At 41.2% G+C, this 21,625-nt stretch overlaps 1 protein-coding gene across 1 annotated transcript; it reads right to left on the bottom strand.

The window, feature by feature from the left end:
* Window positions 1-457: 457 nt before the first annotated feature.
* On the bottom strand, window positions 458-12,919 carry LOC127355556 (axin-1). Its single transcript, XM_051386581.1, has 13 exons — window positions 12,740-12,919; window positions 11,146-11,836; window positions 9,248-9,441; window positions 8,898-9,059; window positions 8,096-8,230; window positions 7,843-7,939; window positions 7,370-7,507; window positions 6,217-6,607; window positions 5,395-5,572; window positions 5,100-5,276; window positions 4,213-4,512; window positions 3,948-4,097; window positions 458-3,818 (listed from the first exon to the last, which is right to left on the bottom strand). The coding sequence occupies exons 2-13, from the start codon at window positions 11,764-11,766 to the stop codon at window positions 3,692-3,694; spliced, it is 2,670 nt and encodes an 889-aa protein (XP_051242541.1). The 5' UTR covers window positions 11,767-11,836; window positions 12,740-12,919; the 3' UTR covers window positions 458-3,691.
* Window positions 12,920-21,625: the final 8,706 nt, after the last annotated feature.

Here is a 21,625-nt window from a genome sequence, read left to right as displayed (position 1 = left end):
AACAATGCATCCGATTGTAAGTTATTTGATATCTGACATGTTTGTTTCAGGAAATCTGCAAAGTAAATAGTACGTAAGTAAAGCTTTCAGTTTAATGTAGCAGAACAAAAAGAAAATACTATATTCATCAACAATCTCTGAAGTGTTGTGAAATTATGTAGAAGAAAATGGAAATACTTTAATACAAGAACCTCAGAGCCGTACTCCACCACTGATCATGTACAAGAGCGTTTATACGTTGGTGGAAAATACTTAAGAAATAAACCTTTTTCACATTTTGGCATCACAGTAGAAGCTCAGGTGTAAATAATAAAATTAAGGATGGCTGAATTCCACTTAGCTACTCTGGAAAAGACCTATATGGTAAAAGAGAGGGTTAAAAGGCATGTGCAGTATTTCCTGTTAGGGTAAATAAATAAATAAATAATCGATCAAATAATACAGAGAAGAGAAGAAGTGTTTATTCAACATCTTTATTATGAAGTACCTTTTTAAAAGAAATGTACAAGTGGAACCAGCACAGTGACATCTTGGCGTTTACCTTTGAAAAACAGAAACACCATGAACATGTGGTGCAGGTCTGAAGACACATATGAAATGATAATGTACATATTTACAGCAGAGGATCTATCAGAACAGACGTGAGCAAGCATTGACTGCAGCTAAAGATACAATGGGACTGACTGAAGATAAAAAGTTACATTAAAAGCATGGATTGGTTCAATAAAGATATTTTGAAAGGTAACATGATAAAGGCACTGTGTTTCACACAAACTGACAACACAACAGACGCAGTTGCTTGTTTTGTCCATCGAATCGTAATCACAAGAATCATCTCTTAACAAATGTTGTCATTCAACTGTCCCTGGGCGTTCTAACAAAACAGATAAAATATAATCAGAGGGCCGTAGCAGTTCGCACATAAACATTAAAACAAAATAGATAATTCAACTCATCAGGAAAACATTCCTTATAAAGAACATGCTTGGTGATTATTAAAATTACATTTTTTTTTATAAACAAATACATATCTAAATTTTAAATTTCATATTGAAGGCATAATGGGTTGAAGTGAGGACAAATATGTTTTCCGATCCTACGTTTTCCCTTACTGGGCAGAAAACCCAGGACAAATTGTATTCGACATTCCTGCAAGATGTACAGTAGGACCTCTTTATCTGACGGACACATTCCATTAAACTACCAGCATAGATAACACAAAACTCTCAACTCGGGCCAACAGTTTGAGATCAATACTGAAGACAGACGTGATGACACGACCAATGAAGGGATTTCCTTTGAGGATATAGCGGGTAAAAGTTTAAAAAAAGTCAAATTACATTCAGCTTACACAGCTGGTGTGTGATCAGTGCATTGTCTGCACGGTGCTTTATGGTATTCTGGCCTCATTCTGGCCGTACTGCACTACTATACTGATGTGAGAAGTCTGATGGAATAGCTTGACGTTTTTTGCGAAATACACTTATTTGCTGTCTTGCTGAGAGCTAGATTGAGACCATTTCCCATGTCTGTGCGTTAAAGGTGAAGCTACAGCCTGCAGATGGTTAACATTAAGACTGGAAAAATCTAGCCTGGCACCTCTAAGGCTCACTAGTTTAAACGTTACGTCTAGTTTGTTCTAGAGCTGAAAGTTAAATTAATTGTTTAGATGATCAACAGAAAAATAACTGGTAACAATTTTGGTAATTAATTTAAATATATTTTTTAAACAGAAATGTCTATCACAAGTTCCAGTTCCTAAAATGTTCCTTTTTTATGACAGCGAATTGAAAATCTTGACTTTTCAAACTGCAATGTTTAAGACACCAACTTGAGCTGCAGGCAACTGTGATCCGTTGACATTCACAGGACAATCAATTAATCCAGAATTGATAATAAGAGGATTTAAAAAAAAATAAAAATCAGTAGCAGCCCAAGTTTGTTTAATTCATACAAAAGCCAGGCCAGCCCTTTCCCTCCCATTTCCAGTCTTTATGCTAAGCTAAGCTCACCCACTGCTGACCTTCTAGCATCATATTTGACGTATAGACACCAGAGTGGTATCAACTCTCTCATCTTTTTCTTATCAATAAAGCAAATAAGCACCTTTCCCAAAGGGTCACGCTATCCTTTTAATCACTGCAGATTTTAAACTCAATATTAAGCTACGATGTTTGAAGTTTAGGAATCTGCAAGAGGAAGAAGATTCCCTTCTGCTCCTGATGGAAAAAAAAAAAAAAAAAAAATCACTTGATACTTGTGGGACTGCACAGACACACGCTGGTAGGCATATGGGACGCACAATATGCTCTTTGGCTGAGTTCAGGCATACAAGACACAGGCTTTCACACTCACCCACCCACACGCTTCAGAATAAGCATTCTAGATAGTAATGGCACTGGCCAGGCAGGCAGGCAGGCACCTAGACTTGGGTTTGGAGTTACGTACACAGGCTCTCAGTATAGCAGAAAAATATGATGGAAATGAGGTGACAGTGTGACCTGTTTAAAAACAACAGATACTGTGGTCAAAGATAGTGCACCTGTAGTGTGTGCTCTTGTTTTTCATGATAAACTTTGAGGGTGGAAAAAAAAAAAAGCAATCTTGTGATTAAAATCCATCGCTCAGGAGAACAGAACTGCACGCTCAACAGGTAAACAGTACAGGATTGAGGTGCACGATGTATTATAGAGGGAGGAAAAACAAACAAAATGGCTGCCCTGAAATGACTAATGAACTAGCTTCAAAACATACACAATAATACAACATTAAGTTGAGATATAACGAAATTAGGCTGCATTAATAAGTAATAGTACCTGCCTTGTACATACACAATTCAAATAAAATGAAACAAGTAGCTAGGATACTTGTCTTATCAAAAATATGTAGCTTTGGTAAACAAGTTGTGTGGAGAACTGTTGTCTGAACATGTTGATGTGAGAGATCACTACATGACATCTAGGAATCAAGGGTGAGAAAGTTTCAGTTTTGAGGCTATGAAGTCAACAAGAGGAGAAGCAGGCTAAAGGTCCACTCCCCCAAATCCTCTGTCCTCTCCCCTTGTAACCAGCTGATGAGGAACAGAGACAGCAAAAGGCAGCGAGACTCCCGAATGGAACAAAACTGCTTTCTTTACTGTCCCAAGCACCGATTGAAGAGTTTTCCGTGGTAATGTAGCAGCATCGTAATGGTCTGCGGAGGACAGGCTCCTCCAGAGCAGAAGTGGAAGACTACTTTATCCTCTTTCTCCTTCCAGCAGTCCCCCTCCCCCCCCTCACCCTTTTCCATCCATCGCAGTGGAAGTGGAAGACTGGTCAGACATCAGATTTTAACAGCGCTCCTCGAATATCCACAGTGGAGACAAGACAGGTGAAATAATTTATGTTCCTTTCCTCCACTCCGGTTGCATCTGGCCAAGCTTCTTTCGCTGTGTGTGGGTTTGATCCAGGCATGACGCAGATATCCAGATATTCCATAAAAACTAACCACCTCCTTAACACTCGAGCTTCTACCATGCAGCGCAATCTCCCTTCTGTCACACATCGCTCCTTCCATCTTTCTACTTTCTTTCGTTCGTTTTTCTCACAGCTGAATTTCTATCCAACCCCAATGTTCTCTTCCTATCTCCTTTTTTTCCCCCCCTCCAATATGATCTTTTTGCAATTCTGTGTCATCTTTCTGTTCCCAAATTTCAGTCAACCTTCTCCACCTTCCCGATGATCTTCTCCTCGAAGATAGGCAAGATGGCATCATCGTCTCGAACCTCCTCGAACACTACACCGCAGTCAAACTCGTCGCTCACTTTCTTAAAGTAGAACCTGCACACATAAAAAAAAAAGACGTGCTTGATTATTTTTGGAGTCCGACTTTGACGGAATGGTTCCTTTAAAACGGGACATTCCCACCCACACTATATATTTTGAAATAAATGCATCACATGCGCTCACCTGTAATGGCCCTTTTTGGTAAGCAGCTCCTTGAACTGGCCCAAAGTCACCACGCGGCCTTTGACTGATGTTCGGTATGGGATTGGCTCTCCACAAAAGTAGTAAGCAACAGTCATGTTCTCACACACTTGTCGCTTGCCAGACTTATGCCTTAGAAAGAGCAAGATCCATGTCAAAACACTCAAATAGGAATACATGCAAACATAGACACAAGTTAAACCCTCTGGTTTTAGGGCCATACAAATAAAACTAACGTGACACCTACCTCTGCTTAGCCTGCTGTAGTGCGTTCCTCCTCCTCTCCTCCTCCAGCCTCCTCCTAGCCTCCTCCAGCTGGGTAAGTGGGTTGGGAGCCGGGTTTGGGGGCATAGCTGGGTCCTGGATGAAAGGGTGCGAGGGCTGGACCTGCGTGGACGATGAGCCGGGGATGGCGGGGGACACCGAAGAGGGGTTGTTACGCAGCTGGGCAGAGACCCAGGGGTGCACAGCTCCAGGTCGCTCCACTGAAGTTGGACGTGGTGACTCACTGGTGGTTCCCGCCCTCCTGGAGCTACTGGTGCTGCCACTGGAGCAACAACAGGGAGGGAGACAGGGTTAATATCAAAGGATTTGACTAAAAATATATAGAAGAGAGCGTCACCCAGGGTCAAACAGGAAACAAAATCAGCAAAAGTTTGCTTCCAGCCGGTGAACATAATGGAGTTGGTGGCCATAACAGGGCTAAAAGGAGAGTGAATACTTGACTTATATTCAGCACATGGACACAAACATAACTCCAGATGAATGCTAAAGTTGCTTCTGTGTCTGCTGGACGTGTTAATAGACCACTGTTTGCTTGATCATCTTGATAATATTACAATATTGTGTTTACAGCTTGTTTTATGTTACACGGCTTTACGTCATATTAGATGCATGTCAGGGTTTACTGATCCAGTAAAGCATCTATTGACCTGCAATATACTGCTACCTTTAATCTGACACACTGCTTGAATAAGTATCTTTTATCCTAGACTTTACACCTGCCACATCAGTTATATTTAAATCAAAATAACAAACGTGAATTTAATCCATTTATAAAGTTATTTTAAAGTATTAATCATGAGAAATTACATTTTTATATCAATCATGAGTAATATACGTATAGTTACTCACCCATGTGAGGTCTTCCTTTGTCTGTCTCCTTCCATCATCCACTGCAGGATCTTCTGGTTTCTCTCCAGGTCCTCCAGTGGTACCTGGGCCTCCACGCCACGCCCACTCTCATCACTTTTGCCCGATGTCTCCGATGCCTTCTTACAACCTCGCCGTGATAGCGTGCTGCCTTTACTACTGTAGAACGAACAGGCAACAACATACACACACCAGTTGAGGTCATCTGAATAAAAGACAGCACGTACACATACTGTAGACCTATCTAATGCCAGCACATACAACCACACTATCCTACCTGTAACCCATGCCCTCAAGCGTGCTGGCTCCAGCCCCGTCAGCGTAGTTACGACTTCTCCCTGCATACTGGCTGGCTGGGTCTCCGTTCCACAGGAAGTTGGCCTGCGACCTAGAGCCCGCCTCCTCCTGCCCTTCTCTTCCTCTGTGATGATACGGCTGCTTGTGGTGATGCAAACCTGAGACAGACATCAGAAATAGACTTGTTGGTGGCATACTAACCAACCCACGCAGCATTTGAAGCATAATATGAAGGACAGAAATCAGAAATGGTTGTTATCTCACACGATTCTACACCTGAAGATCCAATCTCTCAAGCTATGGCTTACCAGGAAACGTTAACATTGTCAGGACTGTACTGTTGTTTACAAGGCTGGTGATATCTGATTGTCTGATACAGCCCACACACTCTCATGCAGTTGTAAATATTTACTCAAGCACCAAATGTGTATTCATCCACTGCTGAAAATAGTCCCCACAAGTACCATTTATTCCTGTTTGAGCAAAGTTTTGCTAAAAACTACACCCTGCCAAGAATTTTTGGGAAATTACTGAACTTTTGTTTAAAAAACTTTAACAAAATATTGAGATTTATATCTTCAGTTGGAACAATGGTTTTGGGACTGACACAGACAGAGCAGGGGAGAAAATAAAGATGGATTGATGCAGAGTTGGTCTGGGTCTTTTCATTGAATTTGCTCACAATAAGAAACTAGGTGGATGTTTTGATGCTCACTGTACGCTGGCAGTGTGTTAAGAAGTTTGGTCTCTCTGATCTCTCACCCTTTCAGTCCCTCTCTCTTTCCCCTCCCCAGCCTCTTACCTTTGACCCCAGCAGCAGGCAGACTGTGACCTCCTCCTCGGTGTGGGGGGTAGTGAGGTGGGCCGATTCCCCCGTCAGGTGAACGCGATGATTTGGGAGGAGAATGCCGACCTCCTCCTCCTAAGGTGCTGTTGGTTGCCCCCGGCGATTGGCAGCCCGGCGTTTTCATCACACGCTGTACATGCTCATCCAAAATAGATTCTGGGTCGTCGTCATGGGAATCCTCCATGGCAACCAGGCCGCCATAAGTGGCGACTGTTGCCGTGTTAGCAGTGGTCTCTGAATAACGGGCGCCGTAGAGAGGTGGAAACGATGAGGGGAGGGGGGGTGGTATGCTATGAGAAGACATGGAGGTTGTCACGGAGATGTCAGCATCGTCCCCCTCTTCTTCCTGTTAGGAGAAGGAGACAAATATTATTATTATAGAAGTGGACATGCACTGTATGCAAAACAGTAAGTACATACGAGGCCAAGGAGTGAGGCAAAACTCTACAACTATTTTACTATAACTAACTATCACTAATATCACTTTTTCTTGTTTTCAAGTTTTTTTCTTCCCTGAAAAATAAAACTCATCAGGGAGGAAAAACCAATCCTGCCAACATTTAATTTTTAAGCTGTATGCATAAATTCCATCAAGCTGATCCATGAACCCCATTTAGCTTTTATTCCCAGTGTATGCAGCTTGTTGTACAACAGCAAAAGTACATAAGCCATTTTTAAATATTACGTACATCAAGGTTTTGTTTAACTGCGTAGAAGATAAAAATTGCTTTGGAAGCCAGAATTTGAATTGTTCACATCAACTCTGGGTCACTGGTTTCATACAAATTTTGGATTTTTTTCCGAAGCAGTGATATATCAGATTTCCACACTGTCAAAGAAATAACAAGTGTGCTTCCCATCCAGAGTTCATTTATAAAATCCTAACACACCATCTGTGTTTCTCCTGCGCGGCTGCTGAACTCACTGCGAGCTGATTGGCCGAACAAACCACAGTTTCACATAACTAACAAGGTAAACTGTAAAAGTTCATGTTCAATTTCACTCACGATTCAGTACGTATCTCTGAGGAACAACATGAACTCGAAGCACGAGAACACACACACACGCACACACACACACACACACACACACACAGTAAAACACTCACCAGTCGTACTCTCTTCAGCCTCTCTTCGAGTCTTTCCTGAGCCTCTCTGTCTCTGAGAACTGTCTCCAGCCTGCTGATGAGCTCCGCTGCAAACCTCTCAGGCTCTACGTGGATGTCCTTTGGCATGCGGTACGTGCGCTGTATATAGACACAAGCAAAAATATTACATGCCACAAATTCCTATACACGTCTGCTGCTAAAAAGATGTTGTTTTTGTAAATTAACATGTAAATCATCAACAAATTTAGGCAGGAATAACATAATAACCATTAAATGGCACATAAAAGGAGAACAACACTGAAGTGAAAGACATAAAACTGTGAAAGCTCATAATGATATTTTACATCAGATAGTATAACACCACCCTCAGGTATTTGTTGTCGTCTGCTATAGTAATAAATAAAGCTGCATTCGTTACCATTAACGCCACGTGACTACAGCAGTGATAATATCAATGATCATGATGAACTCACAGGTATATGAGGTAGGGGCACACGTCCATTGGCTTTGGCACTTTCATGCATCTCTTTACGATGCTGCTTCCGATATCTGTATGGAGGAATACCATCTCTGTACAAGGACACAGACAAACAACAATTAGACAGAAATCTTAACATTCAGTCCGAAAACCTGGAAGAGCCTCATTGTCATTAAACACATCCAGAACTGAATGAAATCCATAAATAAATAAATGCAGTCATTCTGGGTTCATCTGTGTGTACTTACACACTGCTGTCGGTCAGCGACAGTGTGTCTGCATCACTCGACATGCTCTGCTGCTCACTGTCGTTGGCACTGGTTGCTGGAGCACGAGCGTAGCCCATGTTAGCGTAGTATGGGTTGACCGGCTCCCGCCAGGGCCTGAGGGTGGGGGGAGAGATCGTAATGTAGTGAGCTAACATTCTCATGCACACACAGGCACGGGTCAACATAAAGGTAGGAGTAATCCATGAATTTTGAGGGTTTTTCAATTAAACACTATTTCTAGGACCAGGAGTTCTCGTTTGGTTGCTTCTGACTTAGCAGGGTTGTTTTCCTGCTCGTTTTAACTATCTAATATCTAAGATTTATTTTTCTTCAGTGACCAGATAACAGTTATCACAACTTGTAAATAAAACGTTGTAACACAACATTTAAATTTTATACAGAAAACTATAGATTTTAAGTCGAACAAGCTAAACATTGTTGTGGGGATAAAAAAGGGTTTAACTAAACAACCAACAGACTTTTCCTATGATGAAATGTACTTGCATTTGTTTGTTCTCCTTGACATAGAATGTATCAGAAAAGACTTTCGCATTTGGACCAAAACAAACTATTAATGGGTAAAGAAACACTGGTGTACAGTAGTCATGGTTGTATTAAAAATGAGAAGAAAGGAAGGGGAAAATATTGTTATCATTACCAATGTTGGCTGGAAATGATCTGATACGAACTTCAAAGATATCTCAATATAACAGAATGTGGTGGCAAATATTATGACCTTGAGGTCTTCTTTATGAACCCAAGGACACACACAGACACACACCTGTACTCTCTACTGTCTGGCCTCCTCCTGTTGGTCGAGGATCTCTGCGGTGCTGTCTGCATCAGCAGGCTGTGAGTCAGCCTACCAGCTGGTGTGTCTCCACACTCCTCCTCATCTTTCTCTTCCTCCACCTCCCCCAATCCTCCTCCTCCTCCTCCACACCTTAAATCAGATTAAATCATATCCGTTAGTCAAACATCAGAAACATGAATTATTTCACAGGTTATGAGAATGTTTTCTAGTTCTGCTAGTTTTGAACTCAGAAAACATCTGTGGAATTTATCTTTTAATTATTCTTATAAAAGCATGGATCCTGTGCAATGTATGACACTAGTTGGGCATTATCTCACCTCCACTCCTCATCCTCTGCGAGTGTGGGTAAGTACCCAGGCACAGGCTTAGCTGGACCCGATGAAGGGCTCTGGTCGCTGGGGTTAGGCTTGGGGCTCTCTCCTCCTGTCCGTGTGTACTCCAGATACAGATCCGATTTAAGAAACAAAGGGTAGGTGTTCTCCTCCATCATGCTCTGGATCTCTGTCTGGGCCTGGAACAAACAAACAGTGAGTTGGTACAAAGCTAAACGATGGCTAAAGATACCTTCATTTCACACCATTTCTAATTATAGTCAGATAATTAATCATGATCAAGTCCACCTACTCATCGATGACACATACTCCCTCCAGACTGAAGCAAAGACAAATTGTTTGCAAGGTCTGGGCCTGGCAACTCACTGCTTTTCTCTTGATTTAGGCTTAAAAACAACACTGCTCAGCTTTTGATATAAATGTGAACACAAGATAGGATACTATGATCACTATAGGGTTCTTTAGAAAACTAATACCCATTCCAGACACACGGGGTAAACACGCATTTATGTAACTCACTAATACTAATATTTCTCATAGTTAATCCAGACTGACACAGAGTGAGGTGCATTATTTCCAGGCGAAGGTCAGTGTCAGTGGGTCCATGTGCATCTGCTTTTATGACAGCCCATCGAATACAAGTCGGACGCTACTTGGAAGCCATGTTTTAAGCAGGTATAAAAACGTAATACGTTTTTATTTAAACAACATTCACCTGACTACCAGAATCTTCAAAAAAATAAAAAAGCAATAGAAACAAAAGCACGGGAGAGCACAGGAAAAGGTTTGCTGCAAGGAAAACTAAAACTGAAGCTAGCTTCATTATGGTAATTATGTGATCTCACTCTGTGTAATTGTGTTGTTTAGCGGTGCTCTGCATGGAACTACTGTCGGAGACTCGAGTCTCAGTTAACAAGACCTGTGATAGCAGTCTCATGTGTATGTGGCTTTAACATTTAACACACGTTCAGCAGATCCACGTCATATCAAGAAAGACAGAAAGAATTCACAGGCAAAAGAGGGCACAGGTGGGTCACTGAGCGAAAAACTAACCTGAAACTAAAACTGAACCTAACTTGGTCCTTTGTTGTGGGTTTACTGACTAGAGAAATGTGTGGAACTGTAGTTGCATCCTTTCTTTGTAACTTTGTTTTATTACAAGGCTGTAACAACCCTAAGTGGCCACAAGAACATGTTTGGGAGCCCGGGAACCTTGTGAGGAACCTGCAACAGATGTTATGCAGCCTTTAGTCTGACTTCAAATATGATTAATCTTCCAATTAATGTGATTACTCATCCACAGAAAATGAATACATACAGTAGCACACTCTCTATACTCCAAATTAAACGCAAATTGGCGTGTTCTTAAAAGTGCATACCGTCTACAACTTCTGGCCTGTTAAAAGACGTGCTACACCAGTCATTATGGAAGCAGACGTGGCTGTCAGGTTCCTCTAATCTAGATGTAAACACTGAAACATAACTGAACTACGACGGCTTAATAATCATAAGCCAAAACACTTGCCAACCAACTGTGTACTGGGGAAAAGATTTAATGTTGTGAGAAAAAGACACAGTTCTCAGCACCAGTCTTTGGACAACGTTGCCATAGAAGTTAATTACGGTACCTTTTGCGTGTCGTACATTATCTTGCCAGGCGTAATGCATTTTCAGTTGCTGTATTCTGCCAACCTGCACAGCAATGCGGTTTTGCGCACGCTAAAACCTCAATAGCCTAAAATTTCAATCTCTAAGCCTGACCACTGAGAGGGACAAAATACAACCTCTGAGAAACCTGTAACATCTTCCACTGACCTGTGTAATCCAACACCTGCTGCTCTGATTAGGAACTTTTACAAACATTAAATAAGTACTTTAATTACCTGTTCAAACATGGCAGGGTCTGGATGCGGCCGTACCACACAGTCTCTGATGAAGCTCTTGGTGGCTGCTTTGATCTGCCTGGAGACAATCCCACTTCCGTCTACAATGTACTTCCTGTACATGGCCTTGGCCAGCTTTGCCCTCTTCTCCTGGCTCGTCTTCCTGAACCCCGAGCAAGCAAACCAGAAGTCGAGAAGGTCTGCACACCCTTCCTGGCACAGGAAGGTTCGGAACAGCTGGATGCCTTCCTGATCGTCCAGGAGAGAGTGGAGTGACTCTGCCCACTTCAGGTAAGGTGGAGTTGGTGAAGCCGAGCCCTCGGGTTCATACCCTAGGTCCAGATCAGGGCGACGCGGGGTCGCAGACGACGAGGAGGGTGTGTAACTTGATGGATCCCCCATTTTAGATGACGAGGACAACGGGGGATAGCCGAGGGTTTGGGAAAGGGTGTTAGGACGGGTGCTGGCTGACGGAACTGGGGGGTCCACATCAGATCCCTCCTCGCCAGGAACTGGGGGTCGCGGAGCATCCTCGGTAAAGTGGGTAGGGCCGCTCAGGGAGGCCACAACCCCGCCACCGCCCCTGTACCCAATCCCATGTAATTCTCTGACAACACTCATGTCTCTGATTGCACAAGGCAGAGGTCAGATCTTGCCCTCTAGCAATGATTTTGCTGTCAAACAATTCACCCTACGATGGAAACAAGAAAGGCGGTTAGTTGTAGCAGTGGGAGTCGACACACAGGAAATAAACATTATTACTAAGATGATGCAGAAGGCTGACTCATTTCTAACATCCTTCACTGTGTCAGACTACTATTTTTATATAGTACATAGCACTAGTATTAAAAAACAAAAGAGAGACCCCAATGGGATGATAAGCAGAACAGATAGATAAAAGAAACCAGGAGGAGGACAGAGACAAGTGTGGTGGAGAATGAAGAGAATCACAAAACAGCAATAGTTATTAACACCATCAATCAACTTCCAATTAACAACCAAGACTCCAGTCTGACCAAAAACTACTCAAAGCTGTGCTCAAAACCCCAAACTTAAGTTCACGATGAAGTTTTTTTTGTCGCCAGTCTAACAGCTAGCTCAAAAGCTAGCGCCAGCAGTTGTCAAAACAAAGCTCACACTTCGTCTTCGTTACACTTCATTTTCTAAACAACCAACTAATGTTAACGAGCTAAGACAGCGAGCCAGCCTTTGTAGCAATGCCACCACCAATGCCAGGGCTTTGAAGTGAGAATCTCATTCATCTTGGCCTGCAAAGACGGTGGGGGATGGGTGCAGAAACAAACTCTACAACCACACAAGACGGGGCCTGCGTGCAGACACACTTCAACATAAGCGCACTCTGTACGCTTTTTTTTTTGGTCGTGCCGGGCCAAAACTCGCACACAAGTCACTCCAACTTTCCTGCTCACCACCGGCGACAATTGGGCCGATTTAAGCTCAAAACTAAACAAGAAAGCGAGGGCACGTTTTTGCCACTCTACTGGCTGCAGCTAGTTCTGGTTAGCCTGTTAGCTGGGTAGCTTAGAGCTAGGTGCGTTAACGTCCCGTGTTTCCCCACAAAAGTGCCTCCTACCGTCTCTGAAAGCCCGACCCCCGTAATCCGCTGCATTGGGGATACTGGCGCGAACTGTGTGCTCCAAAACGCAGCATATGGATAGCTTTCTGATATTAAATATTAACGAAAATAACCCGTCGACTGACCCCCTTAACTCCCCATGGTGGCTGGTTTCTGAGCAATAATACAGAGCGAGAGAATACGTGCGTGCACGCCGACGCCGACGCCGTGCGGTGCGTAGTGCGTCACAGAACTACGTCGACTAGAAGCGAGCTCAAAAGGATTCCTGAGACGTCCACATATAAACAATAATGTTATAGCTAGTTGGAGTGGAGTACGTACTTTTATGTAGTTTTTTTTGTGGTTTATTTTACTCTATAACAATTTGTAGGTTTTTTTTTTTTTTTAAACACTAAAAATACTAGCCGGTGTCATCAACAAGGCCCCGGGGTCCTCCACTGACACTGGCTCTTAAACCCGCCACCCACCCTGAATCTATGCGTTACATTAATTTACATTAATCCTCTGATTTTATCTTTGCACATTATATAATGTCTTTATATGTCACACTGCTAACTTGCAGATTTCCCCGGACAATTTTCTTTTGCACATTCCTGTACAGCTCTTCACTCATTTATTTAAGTATCCAGACATATTGTACATATTATCTCTTTTTGTTATATATACAAATATATATATATATATATTGTCTCTATTTTCATCTTTTTTTTATGTGCAATGTTTAATTGTCATGCACCAAAATTCCTTGTATGTGAAAACCTACTTGGCAATAAACCTGATTCTGATTCATTGCACTTTATATTCTGATTATAGATTCTTTAAATCTCTATCTGCAAAGTAACTAGTACCTATAGCTGTCAAATAAATGAGCTGTAATAAAAAGTACAATATTTCCACTGAAATGTAGTGAGGTAGAAATGCCATAAAATGTAAGTACTTTAGAATCGTAGCTGAGTAAATGTACTTAGTTACTCCACTACGGCTTACTGAACTTAAATAACACCATAATGTGTAATTAGAAATACAGCACTTGTGTGAACAGTGGCGTAGTGTTAATAGTAAATCCAAAGCTTGCAATGTTCAAGGAATTATCTCGTACAATGCCAGTCGTAGTATCAATCCTCTCTGATGCCCATTCCTAAAGCGATTACTTCCACTATTTATTCAAGTTCTTATAGTTACCATAGCTACGCAGTGCACAGCGGTGGAAAAAACATTTTGATAATTTACTTAGGTAAAAGTAGCAATATCACACTGTAAAAACACCAGGTACATATAGGTACATACACAAAGTGTATCTTATTTTATCTTATTTTATAAACTAAACTGACTAAATCTGCAAAGTATCTAGAATCTAAAGTGGTCAGATAAATGTAATGGAGTAAAAATTTGTTAGTTTCCACCACTGGTGCATTAAATAAGTTGCTATCAAACAGAGTTTAAAGCATTGACAGTATATATTTAAATTGGTTATATTGGTTTATCGATCATAACGTTTCTATCTGCCGCAGCTCTATGTCAGTCCAGCGAAATTACTCCCAACAGCGCCCCTGCTGGTACCAACAGGTAATTACAAAATCTGACAACATAAAATAAATTGCAATACAGACGTAAGCCTTTAAATAGACTCTAATTAGTAGTTATTACATAATTTATGACGAGTTGTTGAGCCACACGTTGCCATAAAGATGAATAAAAAACCCAGAATACACTAAAAATGAAAAAAAATTACAAGATCCAGACACAGAGACAGCACCATAGACAACATGACCAGGTACAGCTTACTTTGCTCCGGGCAAATCAGCCGGTCTGACTGCGAGACTAAATCTGAGGCAACCTCACATGTCAGTGAGAAACAAGGATAAAACACAGGAAGGGTTTTTCTTACCTCTGAACAGGTGTTATCAGTTAACGGAGCCCACCTCCACCGGCAGAGGGACTGACAGGACACAGAGAGCACGCCGCCGCCGCCACCTGAGCATCCCGCTTGTCACTCGCATCCGCCGGTGCTGTCAGTCAGTCAGGAGCACCGAGCTGCCACTGCTATGTGTGGTATGTGTGTGTGTGTGTGTGTGTGTGTGTGTGGAGAGAGAGAGAGAGAGAGAGAGAGAGAGAGAGAGAGAGAGAGAGAGAGATGGTGTGAAAAAGAGAGGGAGAGAAAAAGAGAGGGAGGGAGAAGAAGGCATTAGACTCCATTGGTAATACATTGGTAATATTACCAATAAATTACACTCATCCCTTATCAACAATCACAACAGTGAAATCTATATGTTCACATGTTGAAGTGTCCTAAAACCTTATGCTCATCCACATGTGTATTAACTGTAGAGCTGATGTGATGCTGTATTTTACATGAGGAATATCAGAAAATCACATGTGCCTCTATATGTGATTTTATTTTTATTTTAACACACTACTAAATACTAAATATTTGAGAAAGCAAATCTCACTAAAAGATCCAGTTAGTAGCTGTTCTGGAGCTTTTGATCATATTATATAATCTTCATCAGCAGATGTAGTTTTCCCAGGTGTCATAGCTAATCTCACCACAAGGTCCATTTAGCTGTTTTTAAGGTCAAGAAGTTTAACAATGCTTAAATAAAAACCATGCTGCTCTTTGTCTTTAATTAAACTGATAAAACACTGATTTCTATAGCAAAAATCAATAATAGCAGTACAAGTTAAAGGTAAAACTCAACCTAATGTACATTATATTCCAATGGCTGCAACACTAAAGCGATATATGACAACCCTCTCAAGAAAGTCCAAATCAGAGCACCAGACTTGAATAATTAATATCGCCATCACTGTGGAGTTCATTAGTGTCTGGATCTATTGATTATGAACTTTACATCTAAGTAGTTTTGATTTGAATGTAAATCAGAAAATGCAAAATATATCCAAGTAAAACCACCACGAGTGTGTGAGGAGCTGTCTGCAGAGCAGCTCCAGGGTGTGTCTCTGGATTATATTAACGCTACAGTCCGTCTCTCTGCTGTTCAATGAGAAACTCAATAAAAAAAATTCTCACTGAGCTGTTGAATATTACAGAAAAAAAGACCAGAATATGATTTTAGAGCTACTTTTCTCTTTTAAAATATGAGTTAAGAAGACCTCTAAATCGAACCGCGTTGTGCAGCGGTTAACTAAATAGTTTACCGTGCCTCCTGTAACCCGTTCATGCTCGCTGTCCCACATGGAGAAGGCAGGGTCAGGTGGCTCAGGTGAGGTCCAGACACCTGTCCACATCTCCGTCCACTCCTGGATGGACAGTTCTTCCATTTTAATCTGAACCTGGGGAATAGAAAAACCAAGCAATAAGAAATCTAACTCTCATATATATCAGATTTTTGTAACATTTCCTTATTAGAAAGCCTCAGAGAAGTCCATATGCACAAATAAAGAACAATATAAATACAATATTGATAAGGTGAAATAAGAATAGATAGTCTGGGATTTTGGTCTTTTAAATAACATAATAAAGCTTCAAATTAGTTTAAAATGTAGACTCAAGCAATGCAAATCTTTTGCATTATATATTTGATTGTTCAGTGTGACTGAAAATAACAACAAAAAGCCTCTATTTATTTGTATCTATTTATTATGTCCATGTTATAAATGGATCTGAATTTTCTTCTGTGTAATCTTCTGAAAGCGTCATCCCAAAATATGGTCACATATTGATGTTTTGCATAGAGACACTGAGGATTTCTGTTAGAAATAATAGATCATTATTTCCCACCCATATCTATCTTAGCCTCAATGTATTAAACACTGTAAACGTCTTTAAGCAGACACCCAGTGTGACACTGTTCAGTAAGAGATCTATAGGAGCCTTTCAGTGGGCAGTAATGAAGGCAGACAGGGTTGTTTACAGCGGTGACTTGAGAAAATGTTGATGAAATGTTTTCGCAGAGTGTCTGATTGGCAGACCTTACAGTCAAGCTCAACACGCTACATTATGGAAATGTATTCATATTACTTTGGCTTATATCCTTAACAGTCAACACACACACACACACACACACACACACACACACACACACACACACACACACACACACACACACAGACACACATGCACACACACACACGCACACACACACACACACACACACATGCATACACAGGCAACAGGCTGGTGTTGTTGTGGTTGCTGCAGTGCCCCCAGAGACAACGAGGAGAGAGGGAGGGGAGACAAAGAGAGAATACTGAGGAAGATGAACTTGACCTTTATGATGTCTTGGTGAGGAGGGGTTGGGGGCATGTTGGTACTTATGAATCTATAATGAATCTCAACTATGTATGTGTGTGTGTGTGTGTGTGTGTGTGTGTGTGTTGTAGAGGTCTGAGCTGAAGAAAGGTCATCACACGGGGGGGGGGAACTAAGACACCTGGCCGCATGCTCCCTCTCTCTCTATCTATCTCTGTCTATCTATCTATCTATCTATCTATCTATCTATCTATCTATCTATCTATCTATCTATCTATCTATCTATCTATCTATCTATCTATCTATCTATCACAATTGGCTGATATGTTGCTTTCTCTCTAAGAGTTAAAAGTCAAAGTTTATACCACTCATACCACCATTAGCTTAGCTTAGCATAAAGACTGGGTAAGGGGGGAAACAGCTGTATCTCATTAAATTCAAACAACTGATGTGTAATCATCATTCAGGCTGGGAATTTTGACTCCATCCCACACAAACCACTAATTTTGTAGGCTAACCCAATTTGTTGATGAACCCTCGGTCTCCACTGGTTGCTGGGCAACCTTAAAGTGACTACAAGACTACTTATTTAATTTTAATAAGTAAATGCTCATTAAAGGTATGATTACCTTCCTTTTGATTTAAAGCTGAATTTAAAAAACCTTCAATGAACAGCTGTCACATTCCAAACAATTATATACAGTATGTGTTCAGTTGGATTTAAATTGATTCTGATATACATTAGCAGCATTAGGCTACTGAGCATTTAAAGGCCTGTAATATTATAATTGTTTATTTTAGGGTTGGGGAAATCTGACAATAAATATTTATTAGATTGTGCCACACCATTCATACAGAAGTGTGTACCCTTTTAATATCTCTGGTTGTATTGGCCATAAGTCTTTTTCACGGCAGACATGTTAAATTGTTGTAAGAAAAGCGCAGGTGTTTATAATAATAATTACGATGACTGATGTTATATTCAAGTGTTCCAGTAAACCATGACAGTGTGACAGTGAGGCAGCAAGAACTGAAGCAGCCCAGTTGAATTCGCACATCATTAAATATATTATTTACATCTTTTTCTACCGTGCAAATCAATAATCAGCACTGCTTTATGCCAATATTGGACTTTTAAATTAAAATCAATGTATGCAATGAATTACCTTGTATTACGTAGTTGTGTAGTTAGTGTTTAATTAACTGGATTAACCAAAAAATCCATCTTGTCTGGTTATTATAGGCTATTAAGTTTCTCAAGTCAAGTTCAAATAAAATGTAAAATTACATATACTGTGGCATAAAATTGTATCCATATCAAACTTTATTAGTATTTCTTTTTACTTTCTGTGCTTTGTGACATATTCTAACAGACTGACTGCTTTATGAGTATGTGTAGAATAAAATCCAGCACTAGCTACAACGCAACTGATTAATTACAATGTCAGTGATAGATGAACGATCTCAATCCCTCGACTGATGAGCCTCGCTAGCTAGTTTGAACTATTTGCACAGTCTCAATAAAGAGACAAAGAGCCCTATGAATTACTCTGTAAGCATTGTCAAGTGTGATGAAAACAACCATTTCCAGTGAAGGTAAAAGTGGATTATTAATTCTTAAATTGAGGCAGCCCCCTTAGACTACTGAGACGGAGCTTTTTGTCAGTGTGCTGGTCCAGCTCAGGGGTCCCTTTGTTCCAGCTGCCACAGCAGATTTGGGCATCTGTACGGAGGCCTGTCAGAAACAGGCTTATCTCTTGGGGGCCTCCCAGCACAAAGACCCATTTAGATGCTCACAGCGAGTGAAATCTTCATTATATGCCGCTTGAAAGAGAAACAGACCTCTGCTCTTTAAGAAAATTAATTGGAGACAAGTATTTAGTTTGGTTGCAATGAAAGCCGCAAAACAAAGGATAAGCAGAATCTTGTACAGTGAACCCTTTTATTATGTTTGATATAAAGTAAGTAGGGAGATATCGATATTTCAGCTCTGTTAATATTAATTTAGACACTGTCACAGAGCTGTGACGGATATTGAGAGTTATATCTGTTACCTCCTTTTTTTGTCTTAATCCTACAAATCCCTCTTTTTCTTAAAATACTCTAAATTACAAAGGATGACTACACAATATGTTAAATAAACCGCAGTATCAGTATCAAGGCTTTCCATCCATCTGTGCGATTGTCCATTTGTGTATCTCTCTATCATCCCTCTGTCCATCCGTCCACCCACCTATCCATCCATCTGCTGGCCTTTCCCAGCCATGCCTGTAGTAAGAGTGTCAGTATATCTGCCATGGCGTCCTGCTGATGTGTATTGTGATGGGGTTGAATACTCCAGCTACCAATATGGCCTGCACCAATACTGGATTAGCCACAGTGGATTAGCTGGCTGCCCTCCTGCTGCTTATTCAAATATTGTTTCACGTATTGTCATCATTGGGGCAGAGCTCTGGCCCAGGAGCCTGCAAGCTACAGAATATTCTCAAAGAAAACCAGAAAAAATGTCTTTGCTTCCATTTCGCCACAAAAGCGTCTGATTTCATTTTTTTAGCGTATGTGAAATCTGGACCACTCAGGGTTGGGGGGGAACGTCGATGGGTTTCGGAGAGCGCCTGCATCCCTAGAACAGGGAGAAAAAGGAGGATGGAAAGATGATGGAAAGCAAAACCCAACCAGGGCCAAAATCAGGCTTGAAAGCGTGCCTTGATCTTTGATACATGGTGTTCTTCTTTTTTCTCCTCTCTCCCTTTCTCTCTTTCACCCTCACACATACACTTGGGAGTCAAGGCAATTGATGTGCTGCCTTTGATGGCAAAGAGAGGCCTATATTAACAGCCAAAAAGACCATGATGAAAGGGCTGAGAAAAAGAAAGAAAATGGGTAGAAAATGTGTTATTAGAAAGAATGGCAACTCATGATAAATACTTGGGATGGAGTGATGGTAACCAGACATCGGGGCGTTGAGGGTTTGATGGTTTAACGGCAGCGGAGGAAAGGCTAGGGTAGACGGAGAGCTTACCGTGCTAGCCCGGCGGTAGTGGTGGCTGAGGTTGGCTTGGTGGTTCCAGTATGTCATGCCGGTGGTCATCCTGTTAGAATAAGGGGAGTGAATACACTTGCTGCACGTCCAGGGTTCCTCCTGGTGATTCGGAGGTCTGGACGCCAGTGGACGTCCCATAGCAGAAGCAGCCTCCATCTTTGTCCCGTTGTTGTCTTGGATATCCTCTCCTGCGTCTTCATCCCTCCCTCTTTCCTTTGATCATGCCTCCCTCCCTTGCTCTCTGCCGTATGACATCATCACGCAGCGGTATCGACAAGCATCAAAGAACCTCTGGGCAGGACTGTGTATCTGTCGGTCTGTGCGTTTGAAAGGAGTGTAAATATGGAGTATAAAGAGCGCTGTAACCCCCCTGCTCCCAGCATCCACTGTTCTCTCCCTGCAGATGGATGGTTTATTAGGCCAATACAAAACTATACACACACATGCACACACCCACACCACCCAACTCTCAGACGGGTGTATCCCGAGGCCCCCTGCTGTGCCTGCAGCGTTTGATGATGTGTTTAACGGCTTCATTCATCCCAAAGCTTGTTCCCTTTCTCCGCCATTTTTTCATCCTCCTTATCCATCTCCCCAAGCTGTTGAAGCAAACACAAACACGTCCTTTAGTCAACTTTGTCGCCGAATGACAGTTAATTCCTTCTCAAACTGATCTAGTACCACTCCTTGCGTCGCCACCCCTCCTTCCTCCCACTTTGACTCTCATCCCCTGCTCTTTCTCTCTTACCTCTTACAGCTGGTGGGTACCATTTCCAATCCTGTTAAAGTTGTATGTCCTGTTGAGGAGCCCTTCTGTCTGTCTGTCATCTGCCTGAAAATCACATATACATGTTCCACTGTCACACTCTCAATCCTCTGCGGCAGCTGTTATCCAATCCAATGAGATCTTCCCCCCCCAAAAACACACATAATTAACAACAGAATGAGCAGCCTTTGACCAACATTCATGTACCAGCAAATAGAATAAAGACAATTTACCACTATCAGTATATCTTTGACATAAATTGAACAATTAAACAGTTACAAAACAGTATTCCTGTATCTGACCTATGAAGGCAGAAAGTAATTACAGAAACAGTGAAGTTGAGAAAAGGGGTTTAAAGTTTTCGAGCTGGCTGAGAAACGGTGTAACAGAGAGGCTGAAATACATTATTTTATGAGTTTTAAGGTTGAATATTTTACCCTAACTTAACTACAACATATTTTTGAATGAGAGTCGAAAATAGGCAAAAACTAAACTAGTTATCTTTCAGCAAAGCTAGTTTAGCTATGTTTTTTATTTCCTTTTAATTCATTTAATTTAGTTACTGCTACACTAGCGACATTTAGTTATATGTAATAAAAAACTGATTTAGCATGATGTTCATCAAATTTGATGTTTTTCAATTCCACAGAGAGATTTGGAAAACATTTTTTATTCAGTTAAGACCAACAACAGCTATCTCCCCAGCTTGCTTTCACTTGATCATTAGCTAACTACCTAGGTAATTATTGTAAGTTTGACATTTCTGTTTTTGCAGAAAGTAACATTTTCAGAAAGCATAATAGTCTTTTTTAATATATATATATATATATATATATATATATATATATATACATACATATA

Source organism: Dicentrarchus labrax, unplaced genomic scaffold, assembly GCF_905237075.1.
Source record: "Dicentrarchus labrax unplaced genomic scaffold, dlabrax2021, whole genome shotgun sequence".
Classification (NCBI taxonomy): domain Eukaryota; kingdom Metazoa; phylum Chordata; class Actinopteri; family Moronidae; genus Dicentrarchus; species Dicentrarchus labrax.
Note: the sequence above shows the minus strand (reverse complement) of the source record. Positions and strands in the feature narration are given on the sequence as shown.

What these genes read in the sequence shown, in the direction of transcription:
- LOC127355556 (XM_051386581.1), bottom strand. Translation starts at nt 11,766, where the DNA reads ATGAGTGTTGTCAGAGAATTACATGGGATTGGGTACAGGGGCGGTGGC. An exon ending in TGCCCCTACCTCATATACCT is followed by an intron (nt 7,508 to 7,842) that starts GTGAGTTCATCA and finishes GTCTATATACAG; the next exon opens with CGCACGTACCGCATGCCAAA. An exon ending in CTTGAGGGCATGGGTTACAG is followed by an intron (nt 5,277 to 5,394) that starts GTAGGATAGTGT and finishes TTCGTTCTACAG; the next exon opens with TAGTAAAGGCAGCACGCTAT.